The 24339-nt window shown below is 41.3% G+C and overlaps 1 protein-coding gene across 5 annotated transcripts in view; it reads left to right on the top strand.

The window, feature by feature from the left end:
- LOC115156185 (protein shisa-6) overlaps positions 1–24339 on the top strand; it is a 104411-nt gene that overhangs the window by 23690 nt on the left and 56382 nt on the right. For all 5 annotated transcript variants that reach the window (XM_029703577.1, XM_029703568.1, XM_029703562.1 and 2 more), the window contains exon 4: positions 8092–8193. In XM_029703577.1, the coding sequence (XP_029559437.1) occupies positions 8092–8193 (102 nt within the window). The remainder of the gene's footprint in view (positions 1–8091; positions 8194–24339) is intronic.

Raw genomic sequence — 24339 nt, 5'->3', positions numbered from 1 at the left:
GATTTCCACCTCAACACAACAGGTGAGAAAGGTAAGATCGACAGACAGACCTAAAAACCCACTCGCGTAGACAAAAAAAGATACGTAGAGACACACAGCGGGACAGACAGACAGACAGAGGTGCGGGCTGTTCAGGTGTGTCAGGTTTGAGCGTGGCGGGCCATGTCGACCCCAGTATGCATCCAGTCAGAGGTCCCGTTTGTCCCCCTGATTCACTGTATCAATCTAGTCCTAATGCTAGGGCGTCACGAGCCATGCCAGGAAAGGGAGGAAAGGGAAATTGCGCAGCCAGCTAGGGCTGTGGTGGTCATCACATTTTGTTAGCCGGTGATTGTCAAGCAAATAACTGCCGGTCTCACTGTAATTTGCCCGTTAATTAACATACACACATTTAGCATCTCATGGCTTCCACACACAGCCTACAAGCCACTGATGCAGACCTTTGGAACATCTACATTTTAAAAAGTCTAATAAATCCATGTAATATAGCCTCCACCATCACAATAAATCCATTATTGATTTTAGACAGGTCTAAAGAAACATGATATGAAGAAAATGCAGTCTATTTCAGAAGAACAGAATAGCATATTCTGAGTTGTCCTTAATGTTAGTCACTGATCTGGCTATGCCATATGGCTGTGGGCTACACTAGTTCATTTAGCAGACAAGATTTGCTTCGAATTCCATGGCATTATTTTTTATTATTTTATAGTATACAGAATACTATTGAACATAACTGAATAAAATAGAAAGGATATTTTTCTCCAAACGAATTATGAGGGAGTACGAACATGCGACTATTCTGTGTTGAGCGGTTAACAAAGGAACAGGTCCTCTTCTATTCTTAATTTATAGTTATTAATGTAACTTTAGTTGTGATACGAATGTCGCGCTATATGTTTTGATTTTTAATACATTCTAAGGCTGTATGATGTGACTCTAATGATGATTTGAATAAAGTCTCATGATTAGTTTTTTTGCGCAGGCTGCACACACTTCATCAGTCTCTCATTCACAATTTGACAAGCACTTGATAATGCCTCGAATTTCCTGGCGGCATCCCCCTTGTGTGGCCTTAATGCCCCCTAGAAAAGTCCATGCATTTGGCGGCCAGTGGCCGTTGTGCCCTTGGGCTGAATATAAAAATTACAATTCCCTTCTCTTCCGGGCACCTCTCACTCACATGGTTCTCTCAGATATCTCAATTCTTATTAGCCAATGCCCGTCACGTGATCGGGTCATTCTCACAGGCATCTTAGCTCCGAAGAAGGCTACAAGTGAAGACGGACACATTGGTGACGCAAATGCCTCCTTCTCGAATTCTTAGGCGCTTATTGAAGATATTAGAGCTATCTACGTTTACTTTTCCTCAGCCTACAAGATGAATAAGCCTAACGATCAGCAAAAGCACTAGCCTATGTCAATCTACTATCTCCCTATTCTATTGGTCAACTTGTCCTTCTATTCCAAACATAGTCTGGGACAGTTGTGGGATGCAATAGATCCAAATTAATACAACCACTAGCATCAAAACCACTTTTAAATCAAAGAGGATGATGAAACAGATCAGAACATTTAGCTTAAAATGCTGATAAACTATTAGCTATTTCTTCACATTATAAGCGCAGCAATGCGCACACGGCAGCAGGCTATAAGCGCAAATGTTCCAAAATGCAAGTAGCGGGAAAACATCAATCTCAAATGTGACCGCAAATGTGATAATGCATGTACTGCTTTATTATAAAGGTTTAATTATATGGTGAAAATTATCTTCCCCAAACTTGAAACTTACACGCCGCCTATGTATGCCAGTTAGGCTCTACACCGGTTGTAATAAATAGGATTAATGTGCTTCATTTTAAGGTGTTATTTGGCCACTTTAGTTATGATACAAACTGTAGTAACCTGGTATATTTATGTTTACCAATAGATGGCAGTACTGACCCAAGGCGGAGGTTTGATTTCTAAACATATAGGCCTATGGGCTAGGCTACATGATTTGAAAAAGTTGCAAAAAAAAGTTACGAGCTGTTTCTTGCCTTAAGCTGGGTATCCTTCACAATGATAGGCTAATATTGTCACCCATCAGACTATTCTTAATTTAGTCTTGTCTTTACATATACTAAATAATATATGTGTGAAATTAGTTTAGATTTAGAATGGACCGTTATCATGCACCTGCCTCGGAACAGGGGACAAAAATAGCGAATGGAGGACATTTTTCCCGTGGTTAATTTTCATGCCAGCCAAGTAGGCTATACTCCTGTTGTAAATATAAGCAATGTGCTTAATAGTAGGAAAGTTGAGAAATACATATAGTAGGCCTAGTCTATAGAAAGATGGGATCCTCATCTTTCTCATAGGGGCCATCAAAATTCACACTATTGCATAGCCTATAGAAATGTTACGCAACATGAGCTCATGGGCTCTCATGAAGTGTTTGATTCGATTTTCGATTATATTTGATTATATTATATTGATGTCAGAGTGATTAGTTTGGTAGGCTACTAATGACCATCAGCAGCATCAGAGCTTGGAGAAGCCTAATTACCGTGACTAAACGGTCACATGGAATTTGACTGCAGTCATGACTCGTGACCAATACGGTAATACGGTCATCATAACAGTCCTACTCCTACCTTCCCGACTGGCTGACTTGCTCACTGTGACCTTATGGGTAGTCATACTCAATGGAGGTCAGGAATCTCTCTCTCCCTCTCTTACTCTCTCTCTCTCTCTGTCTGTCTTTCTGTATCTCTGCCTTCCTTCCTGCCTGCCTAACTGCCTGCCTGCCTGTCTGGTTGTGTGTCTGCCTGCCTGCATTCCTGCACATGAACGTCGTTAGTGTTAGCTAGTGAACGCAGCTCACCACGTAGGCTAGCTCAGCCCAGCCCAGCTCTCCTTCCACTGGGGACACAGCAGTCCTGTGGGCTTGGACATGACACACAGTGACAGGCAGAGGAGAGAAGGCATTGGTAATGTGTGTGTATACATTGGGAGTTAATATTGTATGGACTAATGGGTTAGCAATCGGTAGTACAGCAGGGCGGGGGGAGAGAGAGAGACACATAGATACCACTCACTCGCATTGAAAATGCCTATTCATGTGTGGCAAAATGTGCCACACATGAATATGGATGACACAGTTAGATAGATAGAACATTTAAAAAGAAAGAAAGAAAATCCTCTACGCCCTGCGCGCACACTGCAGCCTTCCAAGACTGGCCACTCGTGTGTTTGAGAGGTCTGGAATCAGATGACAGAGTCTTAGTAAACCAGGTGTAACTACAGCAAAAGGTCTGGAATCAGATGACAACTACAGCTAAAGGTCTGGAGAGGCTGAGCCAAGAGATAAAATGACATCACTGTCCCCTCTGATCTTAAAACCTGGTCGTGGCCCCACTCTCCAAGGGTGTCTCAGTGGAAGTTGGGATATGCAAAAAACTAATTTTCTTTTCACACCTCACACTCATACAGGTTACCCACTTGTTCATGCAGTGAAACAGGACAAATGTATGCACCCCCTATTTGTCTTTTTCTAATGCTGTCTAGTAGCTTTCCGCATCACAACAATAAAACCCCCAACAATATTATTTCCCTTAAATTACACTCAGAGTATTTATAAATGCAGGTCAGGTGTATCATGGGTATCCTTGGTGCATTGCTAAAAAAAAACTTCCCGCCGTCCGGGCATTTTTAGAATGATACAGTATATTCCTTCAAAACAGATCCAGTGCAGACAGCAGAATAGGAAACCATGCGGCGCACGGCAAAGGCTGCTATTTATATTCTTATCCACTCTGCTTGTTGTTGTATGCTTCAGAGGCAGGTTTCGGGTAAACACGATGCACCCTGCAGCCACAACAAGGAAAAGTCCTTGAGAGTTGATTCTTTTAGAGGCCTTGCAAAGATTTGTACCTTAAACGGTTTGAAGTAAAGAAACAAAGGGGAAAAAGAGAAACTTCATTGAATAATGAGTTCTTCAGGATTTTTTGTTGTTGTCTAATTAAGTACGAATAGAGGAAGTCATGTTTATTGTCGTGTGGAGAATAGCTGTTTTCACTCTGCCCAGTATCCATATTCTAACATTTTAGGGTCAGTGGTCCTATTTGTGACTCAAAAACAACAACAGTTTCCCTGACATTCAAAGTTCAATGGTGACACTGCTGCACAAACAAACAGCTAATGGATGACTGTATAACCAAACAGCTAATGGATGACAAAGATAATCTAACAGCTAATGGATGACGATATGACCTAACAGCTAATGGATGACTGTATAACCTAACAGCTAATGGATGACTGTATAGCCAAACAGCTAATGGATGACTGTATAACCAAACAGCTAATGGATGACTGTATAACCTAACAGCTAATGGATGACTGTATAGCCAAACAGCTAATGGATGACTGTATAGCCAAACAGCTAATGGATGACTGTATAACCAAACAGCTAATGGATGACTGTATAACCTAACAGCTAATGGATGACTGTATAGCCAAACAGCTAATGGATGACTGTATAACCTAACAGCTAATGGATGACTGTATAGCCAAACAGCTAATGGATGACTGTATAACCAAACAGCTAATGGATGACTGTATAGCCAAACAGCTAATGGATGACTGTATAACCAAACAGCTAATGGATGACTATATGACATAACAGCTAATGGATGACTATATGACATAACAGCTAATGGATGACTACATAACCTAACAGCTAACAGATTACTATATGACCTAACATATAGGTTATACAGTCATCCACTAGCTGTAAGGTCATCTAGTCATCCATTAGCTGTTTTTGGTTCTAGCTGGAACCTTTCTGAGTTCCATGTAGAACCCTTTACACAGAGGGTTCTACATTTAACCCAAAAGAGTTCTATCTGGAAACAAGAAGGGATTCTACCAGGAACCTAAAAGGTTTATCCTATGGGGACAGCTGAAGAACCCTTTAAAACCCTTTTTCTAAGAGTGTAGAGTATATGCACATGATAACAATTTAACCTTCTCGCTTTTTACGCAACCGTGTTTTGACATGACCTTGGTACATTTCCCTCAGCCCTTTAGTTTCTGAGTGTGTGCATGTATTTTTGCGGACATATGTGTGTGTGCGCGCATGTGTGTGTGTTTGTACATGTCTGTGTTTGTCTGTGTTTATTGCTTGGAAAGATTTTCAGGACAGCATGCATGAGTTTTGCCTGGATTACTAAACTATGATTTAATTAGTTTAATTAAGATACGATTTATAATCAGATTCACTCTGCCCTCTACATTTTCTGTTTTCCTAATCTCCCACCAATTAATCCCAAAATTGCATGGCTATAACATCTTCTCAGTGACCTCCCTCCCTCCCTCCCCCCCTCCCTCCCTCCCTCCCTCCCTCCCTCCCTCCCTCCCTCCCTCCCTCCCTCCCTCCCTCCTTGTGGGTTTGATAATCATCACTTCCATTTAAAGAGGAGTATTTCTATGCTGACTGTGTCAACATGGTTAATATAAATCCACTTCTGTGTGAATATGAGAGAGATGTGTCGGTGGCGATGCAGGTATGAGGTTGTAATTAATCTTATGAAGACCTTTGAGTGTAGAAACCTTACAATTACTTCTTGTTCAGTAGGGGCTATTTTGCATAATGGCGTCATGCATTTACGTCTGTTTTTAAGGTAATATTTTACAGCCCTTTTCAACCCATTTGTTTTATGAGCGGTCAAGCAATGTTGCCATGAAAAAGGAATATTGTACAGTTCAACATGGGTAGATTGGTTCTTACAAAGGATGAGTACTTATTCTGCAGGGGTGATTTATGAACATAGAGAAAGAGAGGGATAAAGAGAGAGAGAGAGAGGGAGGGAGGAAAAGGTATAAAGAAAGAGAGACAGAGAGAGAGGGGGGAGGGAGGGAGGTTAAAGGGATAAAGAAAGAGAGAGAGGGAGGGGAGAGAGAAAACATTTAAATAGAGAGAAAGAGAGGGATAAAGAGAGAGTGGGATAAAGAGAGAGAGAGGGAGGGAGGAAAAGGTATATAGAAAGAGAGAGAGAGGGAGGGAGGGAGGTTAAAGGGATAAAGAAAGAGAGAGAGAGAGGGGAGAGAGGGAGAAAGGGGGAGAGAGAGAAAAAATTGAAATAGAGAGAAAGAGAGGGATAAAGAGAGAGAGAGGAAGAAAGGGGGACAGAGAGATAAAATATAGAACGAGAGAAAAAGAGAGAAAGATAGAGAGAGGGAGGGAGGAAATGTATAAAGAAAGAGAGAGAGAGAGAGAGAGGGGAGAGGGATGAAAGAGAGGGGGAGAGAGAGTTGAAAGAGAGAGGAAGAGAGAGAGAGAGAGGAAGAAAGGGGAGAGAGATAAAATATAGAAAGAGAGAGGAAGAGAGAAAGATGGAGAGAGAAAAAGGGAGAGAGAGAGAGAGAAAGAGAAAGAAGGAGATGGAGGAGATATTTATATATATATAGAGAGAGTATATGCTAGAGACTACGTGCATGTCACCATGTCACCATGCACTCTCCACAGTTGACAGCCATGTAAATGACCTCCGTCTGCCTCACCGTGGTAAAGGTTCATCGCCCTTGGAGATGAATAACCTTGCCTGTCCCTCTGAGCTACACAACACCACCTCTCCCTCTCATTCCGTAATGAAATGATCTGATTATTCACATTATTCTGCTCACAAAAAAACATAGAGACGGGAACTAGAGAAGGTAAGATCAAAGAAAGAAAACGGTATTCTCACGTGTGAATGGTACAGTACCTTTAACACCTTATACGTCTTTCACATGCGAAAGGTGACGGTTGAAGGTGAAAGTCACGTATCCTTATGTCACGGACAATACATGCATAATGCGTAGCCTTTTCCCTCGCGACGCTTCACGCTATCTCACCTAATGAGATGGGAAAGGAATTAGGAGAAGGGGGTTGAAGAGAGCCTTTACATTCATAGGACACCTGCTGGGGTCAGGAATGTGGCATGCCTATGATAAAGGTTACACAGGCAGTGTTTGTGTGTCCTTGCAACATGATATCTGTGCCCAGCGGGGTAGTCCTTGCAACATGATATCTGTGCCCAGCGGGGTAGTCCTAAGACATGATATCTGTGCCCAGCGGGGTAGGACTAAGACATGATATCTGTGCCCAGCAGGGTAGGCCTAAGACATGATATCTGTTCCCAGCGGGGTACACCTAAGGCATGATATCTGTGCCCAGCGGGGTAGGCCTAAGACATGATATCTGTGTCCAGCGGGGTAGGCCTAAGACATGATATCTGTGCCCAGCAGGGTAGGCCTAAGACATGATATCTGTGCCCAGCGGGGTAGGCCTAAGGCATGATATCTGTGTCCAGTGGGGTAGGCCTAAGACATGATATCTGTGCCCATTGGGGTAGGCCTAAGGCATGATATCTGTGCCCATTGGGGTAGGCCTAAGGCATGATATCTGTGTCCAGCGGGGTAGGCATAAGACATGATATCTGTGCCCATTGGGGTAGGCCTAAGGCATGATATGTGCCCAACGGGGTAGGCCTAAGACATGATATCTGTGCCCATTGGGGTAGGCCTAAGGCATGATATGTGCCCAACGGGGTAGGCATAAGACATGATATCTGTGCCCATTGGGGTAGGCCTAAGGCATGATATGTGCCCAACGGGGTACACCTAAGACATGATATCTGGGCCCAGCGGAGTCAGCCTAAGACATGATATCCGAAGCTATGGTAACCTCTGGTAAGTGAAGCATGATTGGGTTCACAGTGGTCTTGCCTGTGAGCAGATAAAATATATAGCTTTTTAATAGGTTTGGATATTTAGTTGTTTCCGGATCTGAAGACTAATTTTCTTCCATTTGTAGTTTAAAGGGACAATGATCAACTGTTCTAATAGCAACAGTGATAGTGAGAATAATGTATGACACAGTGTCTGAAGTTTCTGATGCTCTCAGGTGATTCAAAAAAAGAGGTTTAAACCAAAGATATATTAAATTAATAGAAAAATCAGCTTTGCAAGTAAGCAGTCTTTGGAAGAATCCTCCTCAATGTGTGAGCACATCCCTATAGGTTTACAACATGTTCAGGTTTCTGACTCTGTGATTGGCTCTTGCAGGTCTCCACTACGGGAAGGAGAGTGTCCGCAGCAGTGGAGGTCACGACCTTCATACCTTCATCTCCTCTGGGTTTGTCACTTTGGGACGCGGCCAGCCCAAAGGTACAGTACTTTCTATATCTTATCTATATAATCCTTAATCTTTTATATCCAACTCTATCTAACCTCTTACCCTTACAAATCTTATCTATATAAATCTATCCAACCTCTTATCCACCAATCACTATCCCTCCATACACAGATCACACCAAGAGGCTCTTTCTGCTGAGTCAACAATGGTACTATACTTCGGGTACTTTACTTCTGGTACTATACTTCTCTTCAGCTTTCCTCCCTCTTTCTATCTCTCTTTCCCCCCTTTTTGTCTCTCTCTCTCTCTCTCTCTCTCGCTCTCTCTCTCTATCTCTCTCTCTCTCTCTCTTTCTGTCTCTCTCTGTCTCTCTCTGTCTCTCTCTATCTCTCTCTTTCTCTCTCTCTCTCTCTCACTCTCTCTTTGTGTCTCTCTCTCTCTCTCTCTCTCTCTCTCTCTCTCTCTCTCTAACCCACCAGACACTAATTTGTACCTTCCACCTCCACCCCGTGGGTGACGTCAGCATTTTCTCTCTATAACCCAAAGTGCTTTACCTTCTAACACTAATGTGTGCTAACTCGGCTTTGTTATACATTATTATCGGTGTTGGGGTATATTCAATATTTCCAGGCATATAGGAATTCGTTGCTATATGTGCTTCATAATTGAATGTGATGTTGGCTTATAGCGTGGGGTGGAAATGATGAGCCTGCAAGCAACATACACCCACGAAGGCCACACACACAGACACAAACACACATGCACGCAGACGGACGAATGTACGCACACACACACACACACACACGCACGCACGCACGCACGCACGCACGCACGCACGCACACGCACACGCACACACACACACGCACGCACGCACGCACGCACGCACACACACCTCCAGACGGTTGTCATTTGCTAGGCCCTGAGTTTCCCTGTGTGTTAATTAGTGATCAGTAGACTGGCCTGTTGTGATACATTCTCTTCTACCTACCTCATATATGTCACACTATGGATATTTCATGCAACTTGCTTAACCTGCTGCTGATCAATGCTGCTTAAATTGTGTGTGTGGTGGGGGGTGTGGGGGTGCGTGGTACACCAGTGAGTGTGTGTGTCCATCTCCTGCACTTTGTCTAGCTAAACTGTAGCTTCTACATATACAGTGCCATAGGGAAAAGTATCTTGCATCTGTTACATCGGAAGCTTGACTCCTTGAAATCAACACACAGCCAAGTGTTGTCCGTCCTCATGATTTATGGTCTTTTTGGGTGGTATCAGCTGTCTTTTTGGGTGGTATCAGCTGTCTTTTTGGGTGGTAGCAGCAGTCTTTTTGGGCGGTAGCAGCAGTCTTTTTGGGTGGTAGTAGCAGTCTTTTTGGGCGGTAGCAGCAGTCTTTTTGGGTGGTATCAGCTGTCTTTTTGGGTGGTATCAGCTGTCTTTTTGGGTGGTAGCAGTAGTCTTTTTGGGCGGTAGCAGCAGTCTTTTTGGGTGGTATCAGCAGTCTTTTTGGGTGGTAGCAGCAGTCTTTTTGGGTGGTAGCAGCAGTCTTTTTGGGAGGTAGCAGCAGTCTTTTTGGACAGTAGCAGCAGTCTTTTTGGACGGTAGCAGCAGTCTTTTTGGACGGTAGCAGCAGTCTTTTTGGACGGTAGCAACAGTCTTTTTGGGTGATAGCAGCAGTCTTTTTGGACGGTAGCAGCAGTCTTTTTGGGCAGTAGCAGCAGTCTTTTTGGGTGATAGCAGCAGTCTTTTTGGACGGTAGCAGCACTGTACTGTACAGTAGAGCCAAAAGGAGAAGTTATATAAATTATTATACACTGGGAGATTCATACAATCTATTTTCACACTGTCAAAACTTCCTGATTCCATGTTCATCATATTAATTACATCAGATGAGGAATCTGTCATTGATTTAATATGTGCGGCTCTGCAGATTTACACAGTAAAGATTTATCCCTGGGTTTGGCTGACGTCTAGTCTGTTGCCTGCCCATAAACCCTGTTCTCTGTTGGGCTGGAGGAACGGATGGAGGCTTGGAGTGGGACCAGGTCAGCATCAGGTGATGCTCCAATAAATCAATATCTCTCTTCCTCACCGAGAGGTGTCACGGTTTGGCTCGGCCAACCAACTGCAGAGGAATGGAGAGAGGGACAGAGAGAGGGACATTTCTATTTCACCCTATTCCGTTCCATCTGAGAAGATTCTCTGCTTTGCTTCTGTTGTTCTATTGAGAGAAAAATCCTTTTTTGTTTACATAAAATTAGCAGTTTCCGTCTTTGCTCCTTTTTTGTGTCTCAGTGTGTTGTGGTCCCTGGAGGCAGGACTGTTCACAATTGTATTCATTCATTCTCTCTCTCTCTCTCTCTCTCTCTCTCTCTCTCTCTCTCTCTCTCTCTCTCTCTCTCTCTCTCTCTCTCTCTCTCTCTCTCTCTCTCTCTCTCTCTCTCTCTCTCTCTCTCTCTCTCTCTCTCTCTCTCTCTCTCTCTCTCTCTCTCTCTCTCTCTCTCACTCCTCTTTGTAGTTCCCCCATGAAACATCAGTTATGAGAATCACTGCCAGATTATATATCTAGGAATCTTTTTTAGTTTTTAGTCTCTCTCTTCCAACATCACAGACAATTCTCTGTCTGCTTCCATCCCAAGCTGTATGTTTGTGAGGCAGTATGGTGTATGGTTTAGTATCCCAGATTTCTGCTGTTACATTTGTGTTTTGTAACAATGGGTTGTCTGATATTTTTCGCTGCAGAACAAGCACATTTTCAGATTGGGATCTTAGCACGTAGAATATAAAATTAAATATCCTGGGCTAACTTGCAAAAATATGCACAAGCAAACTACGTTTGGTGACAGTAGATCTAGGCTGTATGTGTGTTTCTGTCTATTTTTGTCATCCCTCTCTTTTTCTGTTTTCTTTCACCCCTCTCCTCTTTCTCTCTCTTCATTTACATTTTAGTCATTTAGCAGACGCTCTTGTCCAGAGCGACTTACAGTAGTGAATGCATACATTTCATACATTTTTTTTTTTCCTGTGCTGGCCCCCCGTGGGAATCGAACCCACAACCCTAGCGTTGCAAACACCATGCTCTACAAACTGAGCTACAGGGAAGGCTTCCTCGGTCTTCTTTCATCCCTCTCCTCTTTCTCTCTTTTCCGTTGTCTTTTTTTTACTCTGTCTCTCTCTGTTATTGTTCGATATCAATTAACGTCCCGCTAATGTATAGAAAACGAACGGGCGATATTGAGCTGAGCAGAGATCAGTGATTAGCTTTACCCAAGCCTGCCCTTTCAGGTCTCTGGAAATTAGTCTCCAAAATGGAGGGAAAAAGTTGATTTTGTACTGGGCCGTTGCTAAAGGCTAGAACAGACCACTGAATCACGCTATTGAACCAAGGCCACAACAACATTTCCTCAGTTAGTCAGAACCAAACTGTGAATCGTGATCTAGTTCATGTTGAATAAGCCGCCGTCTGTTTGGCTAGTTAATTACAGTGCGTGTGAGTGTGTGTATGTGTGTGTATGTGTGAGTTTGTGTGTGTGTATATGTGTGCGTGTTTAGTAGTTAATTACAGGCAGTGTGAGTGTTTGTATGTGTATGTGTGAGTGTGTGTGAGTATGTGTGTGTTTGTATGTGTGTGTGTGTGTTTAGTAGCTAATTACAGGCAGTGTGTGTGTGTGTGTGTGTGTGTATAAGTGTGTGTTTAGTAGTTAATTACAGTCAGTGTATTGTTGTTGTTTCTCTGGGGAATATAGTAAAGGTCAAAGGGGCTTTGCTTAGCTTTAGACTAGCTGGAAGATTCACATCTGCCTGCTAGGGTTCACCACAACACTGGGTCCACCACAAAGGAGTTCACGCTACATTTTCACAAGTATGTGCTATATTTTTACAAGTATGTGCTATATTTTCACAAGTATCTCCTACATTTTCACAAGTATCTAACACATTTTTGCAAGTATGTACTACATGTTCACATGTAGGTGATACATTTTCACAAGATTCTATTACACTTTCACAAATGTAAGTATGTACTACATTTTCAAAAGTACCTACAACATTTTCACAAGTATGTGCTATATTTTTACAAGAATGTTCTATATTTTCACATGTATCTATTACATTTTCACAAGTGTCTACTACATTTTCACAAGTGTCTACTACATTTTCACAAGTATCTACTACATTTTCACAAGTATCTAACACATTTTCACAAGTAACTACTATATTTTCACATGTATCTATTACATTTTCACAAGTGTCTACTACATTTTCACAAGTATCTACTACATTTTCACAAGTATCTAACACATTTTCACAAATATCTGCTATATTTTCACAAGTATGTGGTACATTTCCATAGGTCTTTCTACATTTTCACAAGTATCTCCTACATTTTCACAAGTATCTAACACATTTTTGCAACTATGTACTACATTTTCACGAGTACCTACTACATTTTCACAAGTAGGTTATACATTTTCAAAAGTATATACTACATTTTCACAAATATCTACTACATTTTCACAAGTATCTCCTACATTTTCACAAGTATCTAACACATTTTTGCGACTATCTACTACATTTTCACAAGTACCTACTACATTTTCACAAGTAGGTGATACATTTTCACAAGTATCTATTACACTTTCACAAGTGTCTACTACATTATCACAAGTATCTACAACATTTTCCAAAATATCTACAACATTTTCACAAGTATCTCCTACATTTTCACAAGTATCTAACACATTTTTGCGACTATCTACTACATTTTCACAAGTACCTACTACATTTTCACAAGTAGGTGATACATTTTCACAAGTATCTATTACACTTTCACAAGTAACTACTATATTTTCACAAGTATCTATTACATTTTCCAAAATATCTACAACATTTTCACAAGTATCGAATACGTTTTTACAAGTATCGAATACATTTTAACAAAAATCTGCTTTATTTCCACAAGTATGTGGTACATTTCCACAAGTATGTCCTACATTTCCATAAGTGCCTACTACATTTTCACAAGTATATGCTACATTTTCACAAGTATGTAGTACATTTTCACAAGTATCTACAACATTTTCAAAAGTATCTCCTACATTTTCACAAGTATCTCCTACATTTTCACAAGTATCTAACACATTTTCGCCACTATGTACTACATTCTCACAAGTACCTCCAACATTTTCACAAGTAGGTTATACATTTTCACAAGTATGTGCTACATTTTCACAAGTATATTATACATTTTCACAATTATGTTCTACATTTTTACAAGTATCTATTACACTTTCACAAGTGTCTTCTACATTTTCATAAGTATCTAACACATTTTCACAAGTAACTACTACATTTTCACAAGTATCTACAAAATTTTCACAAGTATCTGCTACATTTAACAAGTATCTACTACATTTTCACAATTATCTACTACATTTTCACAAGTATATACTACGTGTTCACAAGTATGTGCTACATTTTCATAAGTGTCTACATTTTCACAAGTATGTACTACATTTTCACAAGTATCAACTGCATTTTCACAGGTATCTACTACATTTTCACAAGTACCTACTATATTTTCACAAGTATCTACCACATTTTCACAAGTACCTCCTATATTTTCACAAGTATCTACTACATTTTCACAAGTACCTACTATATTTTCACAAATATGTTCTACATTTTCACAAGTATGTGGTACATTTTCACAAGTATGTAGTCACTTTAACTACTTTTTAATTCAATAGCAAAAATACAATATAAACATTTCAAAACTTTTTGAAGTGGTGAATAGAAAGAATAGATGGTAAATATAATTTCCATACAGCATTTGACTATAACTTGACATGTACAATACATTTTATGTTGAGAAACGTGTCCTCCAGTTTCATTATCCTTATACAGTACATACGTATAATACATCCTCAGAAATAGGGGTGATGTAAAGCAGTTGGCTACTGTAAAAACATTGGACGGTGTGGTAAGCCTATCATTATCTGATGTATTGAGGACGACACTAAATATTCTCATGGTATTTCACGGAAAACGTAAATCTTGCATGACTGACTCAAGTGTGAAAGATGAATGAATTCACAATCAAAGGTTCTGAACACAAGATAGGGGGCATTACAAGTGTTATCAGTTTTGAGTTTTGAAAATACATCTGAAAATACTGAAAAATGTGCCACTTGCTTGGCAAATTAAAAGCCTTCCTCTTCTTATAGGTGTGTGAAGAAGACAGGACAGGTGTAGTCTGAGGGCTGAATAGCCATCTGTTCAGTAGTCTAGGGAAGCTGTGCTGGCCCTGACTCCTCATGGGCTTCTCTCTCTTTCTCTCTCAGCCTTTCTCTCTCTATCTGGGCTTTATCTTTCTGAGAGACAGACAACGCTGTGCAAAATCTGGTTGAATTAATGTTGTTTCCACGTCTTTTCAACCCCAAAATATATGTGATGACATTGAATCAACGTGGAAAACTATTTGGATTTGCAAAAAGTCATCAATGTAAGGGATTTTCATATTTTCTTCACCTAACTTTTAACCTAAATCCAAAAATGTTTTTGTTGATTTCACGTTATATTCAATTTAGTTGACAACTCAACCAAATGTGGAGGTTGAACTGACGTCTGTGCCTAGTGGGACACTCCTTTCTCCAACGCCATCTGTCTGGATGACCAAGATGCCTCCTTTGAATTCCTTTGCTTTTGTTGTTTTGTCCTGCACTGTCTCTGAAAGGGAACCCCATTCCCTACATAGTCAGAGCCTTTATTTATCAAATATATTTTTTGAAGTATGTTTGTATACTGTGAATGTTAACATTCAGCCACGCTATTGCAGTAGACATTTTCGGTTGATATAGCTACTATGATCCAAGATACATCTACAATTCAGTTTGAGCTGATCTTCAAGTCTCCAGAAACTCTAAGAAACTTTTTTGAAAGATATCTCCTGAAAACAGAGCAAATCAGAGATGCTCTAGTCTTTCTGCTTCCTACAGTAGTGGTGATGCAATGCATTTGCAAGTCTCCCATAACAAACTGTATTCATGACTGTGACCTAAAGTAGAAAATAATACAAGTACAGGACTGTATGTATTGACTAGCCTTTTTTCTTATTCAGTGACTGTCCTGAACAAAATCAGTACAGTACATCACTGTCACATTCAGACGTGTCACACATATTTAGCCAAGCTAGGAGGTCCATAGGGAATACAAAGCTTAGCACTCAGTAACCAGATTGAAATTGCCATGTCAGTTACGGGAAGAAATTAAAACTACATTCCACCTTGATTGATTGAAATTTTCAGTTACAGTCTAGAGAGCAGATGGATTGACAGCTAGCTATGCATGCAAATTCGACGAAGCATTCAAATTCAACTTGAAGACTTTGATTGGTAGAAGACAGTCATTTTCATTTCCACTTCCATATGCCAGTCAGTGAGGATGATTCAACATTCAGCCATGGATAGAAGTCATTACTTTAGACAAAGACTACATCCCACATAGTTTATTTATTTATTACCTAATTACATTGTCAAGCCCAGCGTTAATTCCAGTTGGTGATTCCAGTTGGTGATGGACTCAAATTGGTTTTCATGGCAATGGATTGTTTTTTGTGGATATGATGCGGGTCTGGTATGATTGATATAATGATACCAGTCAGTACAGTGGGAGAAGTAAATCTGGATGTGGACAGTTTTAATTAATATTGTTGTGTTTACTGTGAATTTTCAACCAAATAAGAAAAACAACGCCAAGTACACAGTGTTTGGAGAAAATTAATGCAATCCTGAAAAAGCACTTGCATATTCTGCAATTAGAAAAAACAATCGCACACCTCTTCAAGGAACCCCTAATGGTGGTCTATAAGCGTGGTCGCAATATTGAAGATAGCTTGTCAGCGCTCTCCCAATATGATGATGCTTATTATGCATTATGGTTGAACCAAAAAAGTACATGTATCAAAGAAATTAAATTAAATAGAAAACAATTAAGTATATATGTGAAATTGAATTAAACAATAATGTATGTTGATGCTAATATTATGTACAATATTGAATTATGTTTCCATATGATAACAATAGCCTAATATATTCAATGTGCTATAAACTATTGTTTTTTAACAGTTTCACTCAAGTCATTGTCATGTCCTGACCAGTAATAGGGGTTATTTGTATTGTAGTTTGGTCAGGACGTGGCAGGGGGTATTTGTTTTATGTGGTTCGGGGTGGTGGTTTGTTTAGAAGGGTGTTTGATTTATTATTTCCGGGTTTTGGGTTATGTTCTATGTTTTTTGTATTTCTATGTTCTCTCTAGTTTAGTATTTCTATGTCTAGGTAATTGGGTGTTGGACTCTCAATTGGAGGCAGGTGTTTTTAGTTGCCTCTGATTGAGAGTCCTATATATAGGTATGTGTTTTGTGGGAGATTGTTTATGTGTATAGCTTCAAGCCTTACAGGACTGTTATTCGTCGTTGTTTCTTTTTGTGTATGTGTTTATTTTTGGTTCACCTTCTTTGCCAACTAAATAAAAAAGAAGATGAGTGCACATTTCCCCGCTGCGTCTTGGTCCGCTTTATCCGACGACAACCGTTACAGTCATTTCAATTAACTTAATCATTATGACACACCCCTCACTATTGTCATTGGTTGCACTAATTGCACTGTTTGTCTACATAACTTGGTTCAAGCATTCATGACATCACCCTGATGAAGGCACAGTGATGCTGAAACGTTGGTGATTTACCCCACAAAATGACTGGGAGTTTATATATAGAGTGTGCAACTTTCTTTATTTTTATAGCTTACTGTGAATTCTCAACACATATAGTCTACAACTTACAGTATATGAGTACATTCACTATTCTCCTTTTATCCAGACTAGAAGTTGATTTTGCAGTATCATAAGTTAAAACAGAACATTAAGTGAGAAAAAAATGAAAAAATGCCTTTTCAGATCAACCAGAGGGCTAGAGGTGCGAGTGAAAGGAATACTGCCAAAGGACATTTTCTACCTTCATGGAGTTGTGTTGTGTCATATTGACAAATAGTTTTCTTCTAAATCTTTCTTCGTTTTTATTCAGAGAATGATGATGATTCCATCATTGCCCAAAAACTCCCACTGTCGTTAAAACACTCTTCTCCAAGATGCAGTTGAATCACATTTGGAATGAATCAGATTTGAAATGACTCAGATTTGATAGAATAGCGACATACAGAACCATCAGAGTGCATGATTAAGAAACCGGACGCCTCAAACCAAAACATCCTCCCCCAAGAATCTTAAAAGCTTTGCTAGTGTCGTCAAGGAGACAAAGACATACTGTAAACAACAAACAGGGAGAGCCTCCTACGATGTCAAGACACACAAACCACAGAGATCCCATCTTTGTTCATTTATATGACACACTCTCTAAATGTCAACCCAATCAGTCACCTTCCTCCTCCTCCTCTGCCTTCATACACAGTACAGAGCCTCCAAAGATGCTGGGTGGTGTTGTCACTGACCTGTCAGATGAGCGCTGTGGAAAATACCCAGTGAGTGGCATGTTGATATGATCCTTCAGTGATCAATGGGGCCAGAGCACTCATTAGCAGCTAGGGCTAAGGGCAAGATTCCTCTAATGCACTTTTAAATTTTACCAGGCAAGTCAGTTAAGAACAAATTTTTATTTACACTGAAAGCCTACACCGGCCAAACCCAGACGACGCTGGGCCAATTGTGCACCACCCTATGGGACCCACAATCACGGCTGATTGTGATACAGCCTGGATTTGATCCAGGGTGTCTGTAGTGACGCCTTTAGCACTGAGAAACAGTGCCTTAGTCGACTGTGCCACTCAGGAGCCCACTTAGAGAGAAGAGACCGGTAGACATCTCCCTCTTTGTCGCTCTCAGGTGGTGCATTCTCAGCTGAATACAGAGAGGGAGGAGATATTATGTTGGGATTGAGGGAGAAGTGTGTGATAGTGAAAAATTGGGGAATGTGTTAGTTGCATAGCTGTAGAGCTAGCTAACTGCCACCTGTGTTTTCTCTCTATCGCAGGTAAACATACAGTACCAGTCAAAAGTTTGGACACACCTACTCATTCAAGGGTTTTTCTTTATTTGTACTATTTTCTACATTGTATAATAATAGTGAAGAACTATGAAATAACACATGGAATCATGTAGTAACCAAAAAATTGTTAATCAAATCAAAATATTTTTTATATTTCAGATTCCTCAAAGTAGCCACCCTTTGCCTTGATGACAGCTTTGCACACTCTTGGCATTCTCTCAACCAGCTTCATGAGGTAGTCACATGGAATGCATTTAAATTAACAGGTGTGTCTTGTTAAAAATTAATTTGTGGAATTTCTTTCCTTCTTAATGCGTTTGAGGGAGGAGGGGATGATATACAAACCAATGTAGTGGAGGGGATGATATACAAACCAAGTCAATATTATGGTAAGAACAGCTCAAATGAGCAAAGAGAAACGACAGTCCAGCATTACTTTAAGACATGAAGGTCAGTCAATACGAACAATTTCAAGAACTTTGAAAGTTTCTCAAAGTGCAGTCGCAAAAACCATCAAGCGCTATGATGAAACTGGTTCTCATGAGGACCGCCACAGGTATGGAGTTACCTCTGCTGCAGAGGATAAGTTCATTAGAGTTACCAACCTCAGAAATTGCAGCCCAAATAAATGCTTCACAGAGTTCAAGTAACAGACACATCTCAACATCAACTGTTCAGTGGAGACTGCTTGAATCATCTTCACGGTCAAATTGCTGCATAGAAACCACTACTAAAGGACACCAATAATAAGAGGAGACTTGCTTCGGCCAAGAAACACGAGCAAATGGACATTAGACCGGTGGAAATCTGTCATTTGGTCTGATGCGTCCAAATTTGAGATTTTTGGTTCCAACTGCTGTGTCTTTGTGAGATGCAGAGTAAGTGAACAGAAGTTCTCCGCATGTGTGGTTCCCACCGGGAAGCATGGAGAAGGAGGCGTGATGTTGTTGGTGACATGTTTGCTGGTGACACTGTCAGTGATTTATAAAAAATTCAAGGCACACTTAACCACATGGCTACCAGAGCATTCTGCAGTGATATGCCTTCCCATATGGTTTGCGCTTAGTGGGACTATTATTTGTTTTTCAACAGGACAATGACCCAACACACCTCCAGGCTGTTTAAGGGCTATTTGACCAAGAAGGAGAGAGATGGAGTGCTGCATCAGATGACCTGGCCTCCACAATCACCGACCTCAACCCAATTGAGATGCTTTGGGATGAGTTGGACTGCAGAGTGAAGGAAAAGCAGCCAACAAGTGCTCAGCATATGTGGGAACTCCTTCAAGACTTTTGGAAAAGCATTCCAGGTGAAGCTGGTTGAGAGAATGACAAGAGTGTACAAAGCTATCATCAAGGCAAAGGGTGGCTACTTTGAAGAATCTCAAATATAAAATATATTTTGATTTGTTTAACACTTCTTTGGTTACTACATGATTCCATATGTATAATTTCATAGTTTTGATGTCTTCCCTACTATTATACAGTGTAGAAAATAGTACAAATAAAGAAAAACCCTTGAATGAGTAGGTATGTCCAAACTTTTGACTGGTAATGTATGTCCGGTTTTTCCCTCAGATCTCAGAGCTGGAGAGAGGCTGGTCCTGCTTTATCATCCACCACAGGTCAGGAGAGGAGAGACATTCTCAGGAAGAGTATGTTATACTCTGCAGGAGACGAGATGAGAGGAGCACTGTTTCAAAGCTCTTCATAACAGACTCAATTATTGTCAGTTACACAAAAAAATACAAAGTACTAATATCAGTACTTCATAGTGTTTATTTACTCAAATATGTTCAGGTCATTAAAAACAACTTGCTTACATATCTCAGCTACGTATCTCGGTTTCCCACCTACAATGGGATACCTCTCTAGAGTACCCTCCTTACAGTACCCTCCCTACAGTACCCTCCCTACAGTACCCTCCTTACAGTACCCTCCCTACAGTACCCTCCCTACAGTACCCTCCCTACAGTACCCTCTCTACAGTACCCTCCCTACAGTACCCTCCCTACAGTACCCTCCCTACAGTACCCTCTCTACAGTACCCTCCCTACAGTACCCTCCCTACAGTAGCATCTCTACAGTACCCTCCCTACAGTACCCTCCCTACAGTACCCTCCCTACAGTACCCTCTCTACAGTACCCTCCCTACAGTACCCTCCCTACAGTACCCTCCCTACAGTACCCTCCCTACAGTAGCATCTCTACAGTACCCTCCCTACAGTACCCTCCCTACAGTACCCTCCCTACAGTACCCTCTCTACAGTACCCTCCCTACAATACCCTCTCTACAGTACCCTCCCTACAATACCCTCCCTACAGTAGCATCTCTACAGTACCCTCCCTACAGTACCCTCCCTACAGTACCCTCCCTACAGTAGCATCTCTACAGTACCCTCCCTACAGTACCCTCCCTACAGTACCCTCCCTACAGTACCCTCCCTACAGTACCCTCCCTACAGTAGCATCTCTACAGTACCCTCCCTACAATACCCTCCCTACAATACCCTCCCTACAGTACCCTCCCTACAGTACCCTCTCTACAGTACCCTCTCTACAGTAGCATCTCTACAGTACCCTCCCTACAGTACCCTCCCTACAATACCCTCCCTACAGTACCCTCCCTACAGTACCCTCCCTACAATACCCTCCCTACAGTAGCATCTCTACAGTACCCTCCCTACAGTACCCTCCCTACAGTACCCTCCCTACAGTACCCTCTCTACAGTGGTGTGAGATGTGGAGAGTGGGGACAGAGAGGGGAAGTGGCAGTTAGTTGACAGGCCTCTTATCATTGTCCAAATGACAGTTAGTTGACAGGCTTCTTATCATTGTCCTTTTGCTGTGGTCCGTTTGAAACAAGTAGAGCTATTTGTCACACAGCATGGTGGGGAAATACATTCCCTTTTGTCTTCACCAGGGAATTTAGAGAGAGAGAGAGGGAGAGAGAGAGGGAGCGACAGACACAGCTGGAGAAAACAACAGAGAGAAAAAAGAGACAGCTGGAGGACAGGACAGTGAGAAAAATAGAGTGAAAGAGCGAGAGGGGGGACAGGACGGAAGGGAAGAGTGGGCAATGAGGAGGCTGTGATGTTATCTCTGTTAGGGAGGCTACCTCTAATGTGATGTTACCTCTGTTAGGGAGGCTACCTCTCTCTAATGTGATGTTATCTCTGTTAGGGAGGCTACCTCTCTCTAATGTGATGTTATCTCTGTTAGGGAGACTACCTCTCTCTATTGTGATGTTATCTCTGTTAGGGAGGCTACCACTCTCTAATGTGATGTTATCTCTGTTAGGGAGGCTACCACTCTCTAATGTGATGTTATCTCTGTTAGGGAGACTACCTCTCTCTATTGTGATGTTATCTCTGTTAGGGAGGCTACCACTCTCTAATGTGATGTTATCGCTGTTAGGGAGGCTACCACTCTCTAATGTGATGTTATCTCTGTTAGGGAGACTACCTCTCTCTAATGTGATGTTATCTCTGTTAGGGAGGCTACCACTCTCTAATGTGATGTTATCTCTGTTAGGGAGACTACCTCTCTCTAATGTGATGTTATCTCTGTTAGGGAGGCTACCACTCTCTAATGTGATGTTCTCTCTGTTAGGGAGGCTACCACTCTCTAATGTGATGTTATCTCTGTTAGGGAGACTACCTCTCTCTAATGTGATGTTATCTCTGTTAGGGAGGCTACCACTCTCTAATGTGATGTTATCGCTGTTAGGGAGGCTACCGCTCTCTACTGTGATGTTATCTCTGTTAGGGAGACTAGCGCTCTCTTGTGATGTTATCTCTGCTAGGGAGACTACCTCTCTCTAATGTGATGTTATCTCTGTTAGGGAGGCTACCATTCTCTAATGTGATGTTATCTCTGTTAAGAAGGCTACCTCTCTCTTGTGATGTTTTCTCTGTTAGGGAGACTACCAGTCTCTACTGTGATGCTATCTCTGTTAGGGAGGCTACCACTCCTTAACACTCTAGTGTGCAACATCAATCAGGATGATCTCCTCTCCTCTTCTCTCCGTCGCGCTGCGTGACAACTTTTATCGTCGCTCATTATAGTAAGTGCAGATATTTTATGCATCGGTTGAAATGCGAGGAGTTTTCATGCTAATGTCCCTCCTTTATATTTGTTTTTCATCATCTTTGAGTCATCCGGGCACCATACACAAATGCGCTGACGAAGAAGCAATACAAAGCTGATCTATGTGGTTGTCAGTGCTGAGACATCAGATCTCTTGGCTGCTACTGCCGCTTAAGGCTGTTTAGCAACCTCAAGAATTTGGCATATCCACTTATGTTGGAAACAGAAATCCATCTCATACTGAAACAACGTCCTATGGTTGTGTGACAAGCCTTCCCATGAGAGACTGTTAACAGAATGCAGGACTGGCATGGTGCAACTCATCTCTCTCGTCAGTGGTTTCCAAATAGAACATAGTCTGTTTCTCTCTCTCTGTTAATTGTTACATTGTTAATTCTTTCCAATGTGTCAACTAATTATGTTTTTGTTTTCTCATGATTTGGTTGGATCTAATTATGTTGCTGTCCTGGGGCTTTGTGGGGTCTGTTTGTGAACAGAGCCCCAGGACCAGCTTGCTTAAGAGACTCTTCTCCAGGTTAATCTCTCTGTAGTTGATGGCTTTGTTTTGAAAAGTTTGGGAATCGCTTTCTTTTAGGTGGTTGTAGAATTTAACGGCTCTTCTCTGGATTTTGCTAATTAGCGGGTGTTGGCCTAATTACATTTTTTTTTTTACATTTTAGTCATTTTAGCAGATGCTCTTATCCAGAGCGACTTACAGTAGTGAATGCATACATTTCATACTTTTTTTTTCTGTGCTGGCCCCCCGTGGGAATCAAACCCACAACCCTGGTGTTGCAAACACCATGCTCTACCAACTGCTCTACCAACTGAGCTACAGGGAAGGCTAATTCTGCTTTGCATGCATTATTTGGTGTTTTATGTTGACACAGAGAAATATTTTTGCAGAATTCTATATGCAGAGTCTCAATTTGGTGTTTGTCCATTTTGTGAATTCTTGGTTGGTGAGTGGACCCCAGACCCCACAACAACAAAGGGCTCTATAACTGATTCAAGTATTTTTAGCCAGATCCTAATTGGTATGTCAACTTTTATGTTCCTTTTGATGGCATAGAAGGCTCTTCTTGCTTTGTCTCTCAGCTTTGTAGAAGTTACCTGTGGCAGTAATGTTAACTCACTTTTGAGAAAACCATGTTTCGGTACTACTATTGGATAGCCCTTCTTTGTCTACAGCCATTCAGCATTGTTCACACCCTCTTAAGCCTTAGCCCCATCTCTTTAAGGGTTGCTGCGTGCATTCTGTACTAACTGTCACGGCTGTTTGAATGATCGGACCAACGCGCAGCATGGTTGTGGTTCCACATATTTATTAAACGTGAAACTGAATGCAATACACTTAAATACTTGAAAATACAAAAACAACAAACCGTAACGCAGAGAGGAAAACACTACTCAAAAGATAATCACCCACAAACAGGAAGAGAAAAACCCCTACTTAAATATGATCTCTAATCAGAGGCAACGAGGATCAGCTGCCTCCAATTAGAGATCAACCCAAACAATCCCAACATAGAAATAGAAAAACTAGAACTTAAACATAGAAATAGAAAACATAGAACAAACACCCCTGACCTACTCTACCATAGAAAATAACAACTTACTATGGTCAGGATGTGACACTAACTTACCAGCTACTTCCAAACATCTAGAGTTAGAGAACAGCTCACTGAACATTACTCGCCCTAGCAGAGCCGGTTAGCCTGTTATGTTATCCAGAGTGTTGGTGACTGCAACTGTGTCAGATTGTCCGTTCGTAAATTCAGAGCTTTTCGAGTTCAGAACGCACACTGGACGCTCTGGCCAATAAGTAGGGTTGTTCCGAAAGCTCTGACCTCACAACGACAGTCAAGCACCCAAGCTAACTGGCTAACATTGTCTAGCTACTTCCAGACACATAATGAGAGAACACCCCACTCTGACCATTTTACTCCCCCTAGCAGAGCTGGTTAGGCAGTTTTCATGTTATCCAGTGCGTTGGTGACTGTAACAGTGCTGCTGGCAACAACTGAATTACGAT

This window comes from Salmo trutta, chromosome 2 (assembly GCF_901001165.1).
Source record: "Salmo trutta chromosome 2, fSalTru1.1, whole genome shotgun sequence".
In the NCBI taxonomy this organism is placed as follows: domain Eukaryota; kingdom Metazoa; phylum Chordata; class Actinopteri; order Salmoniformes; family Salmonidae; genus Salmo; species Salmo trutta.
This window is presented reverse-complemented; position numbering and strand designations above follow the sequence as displayed.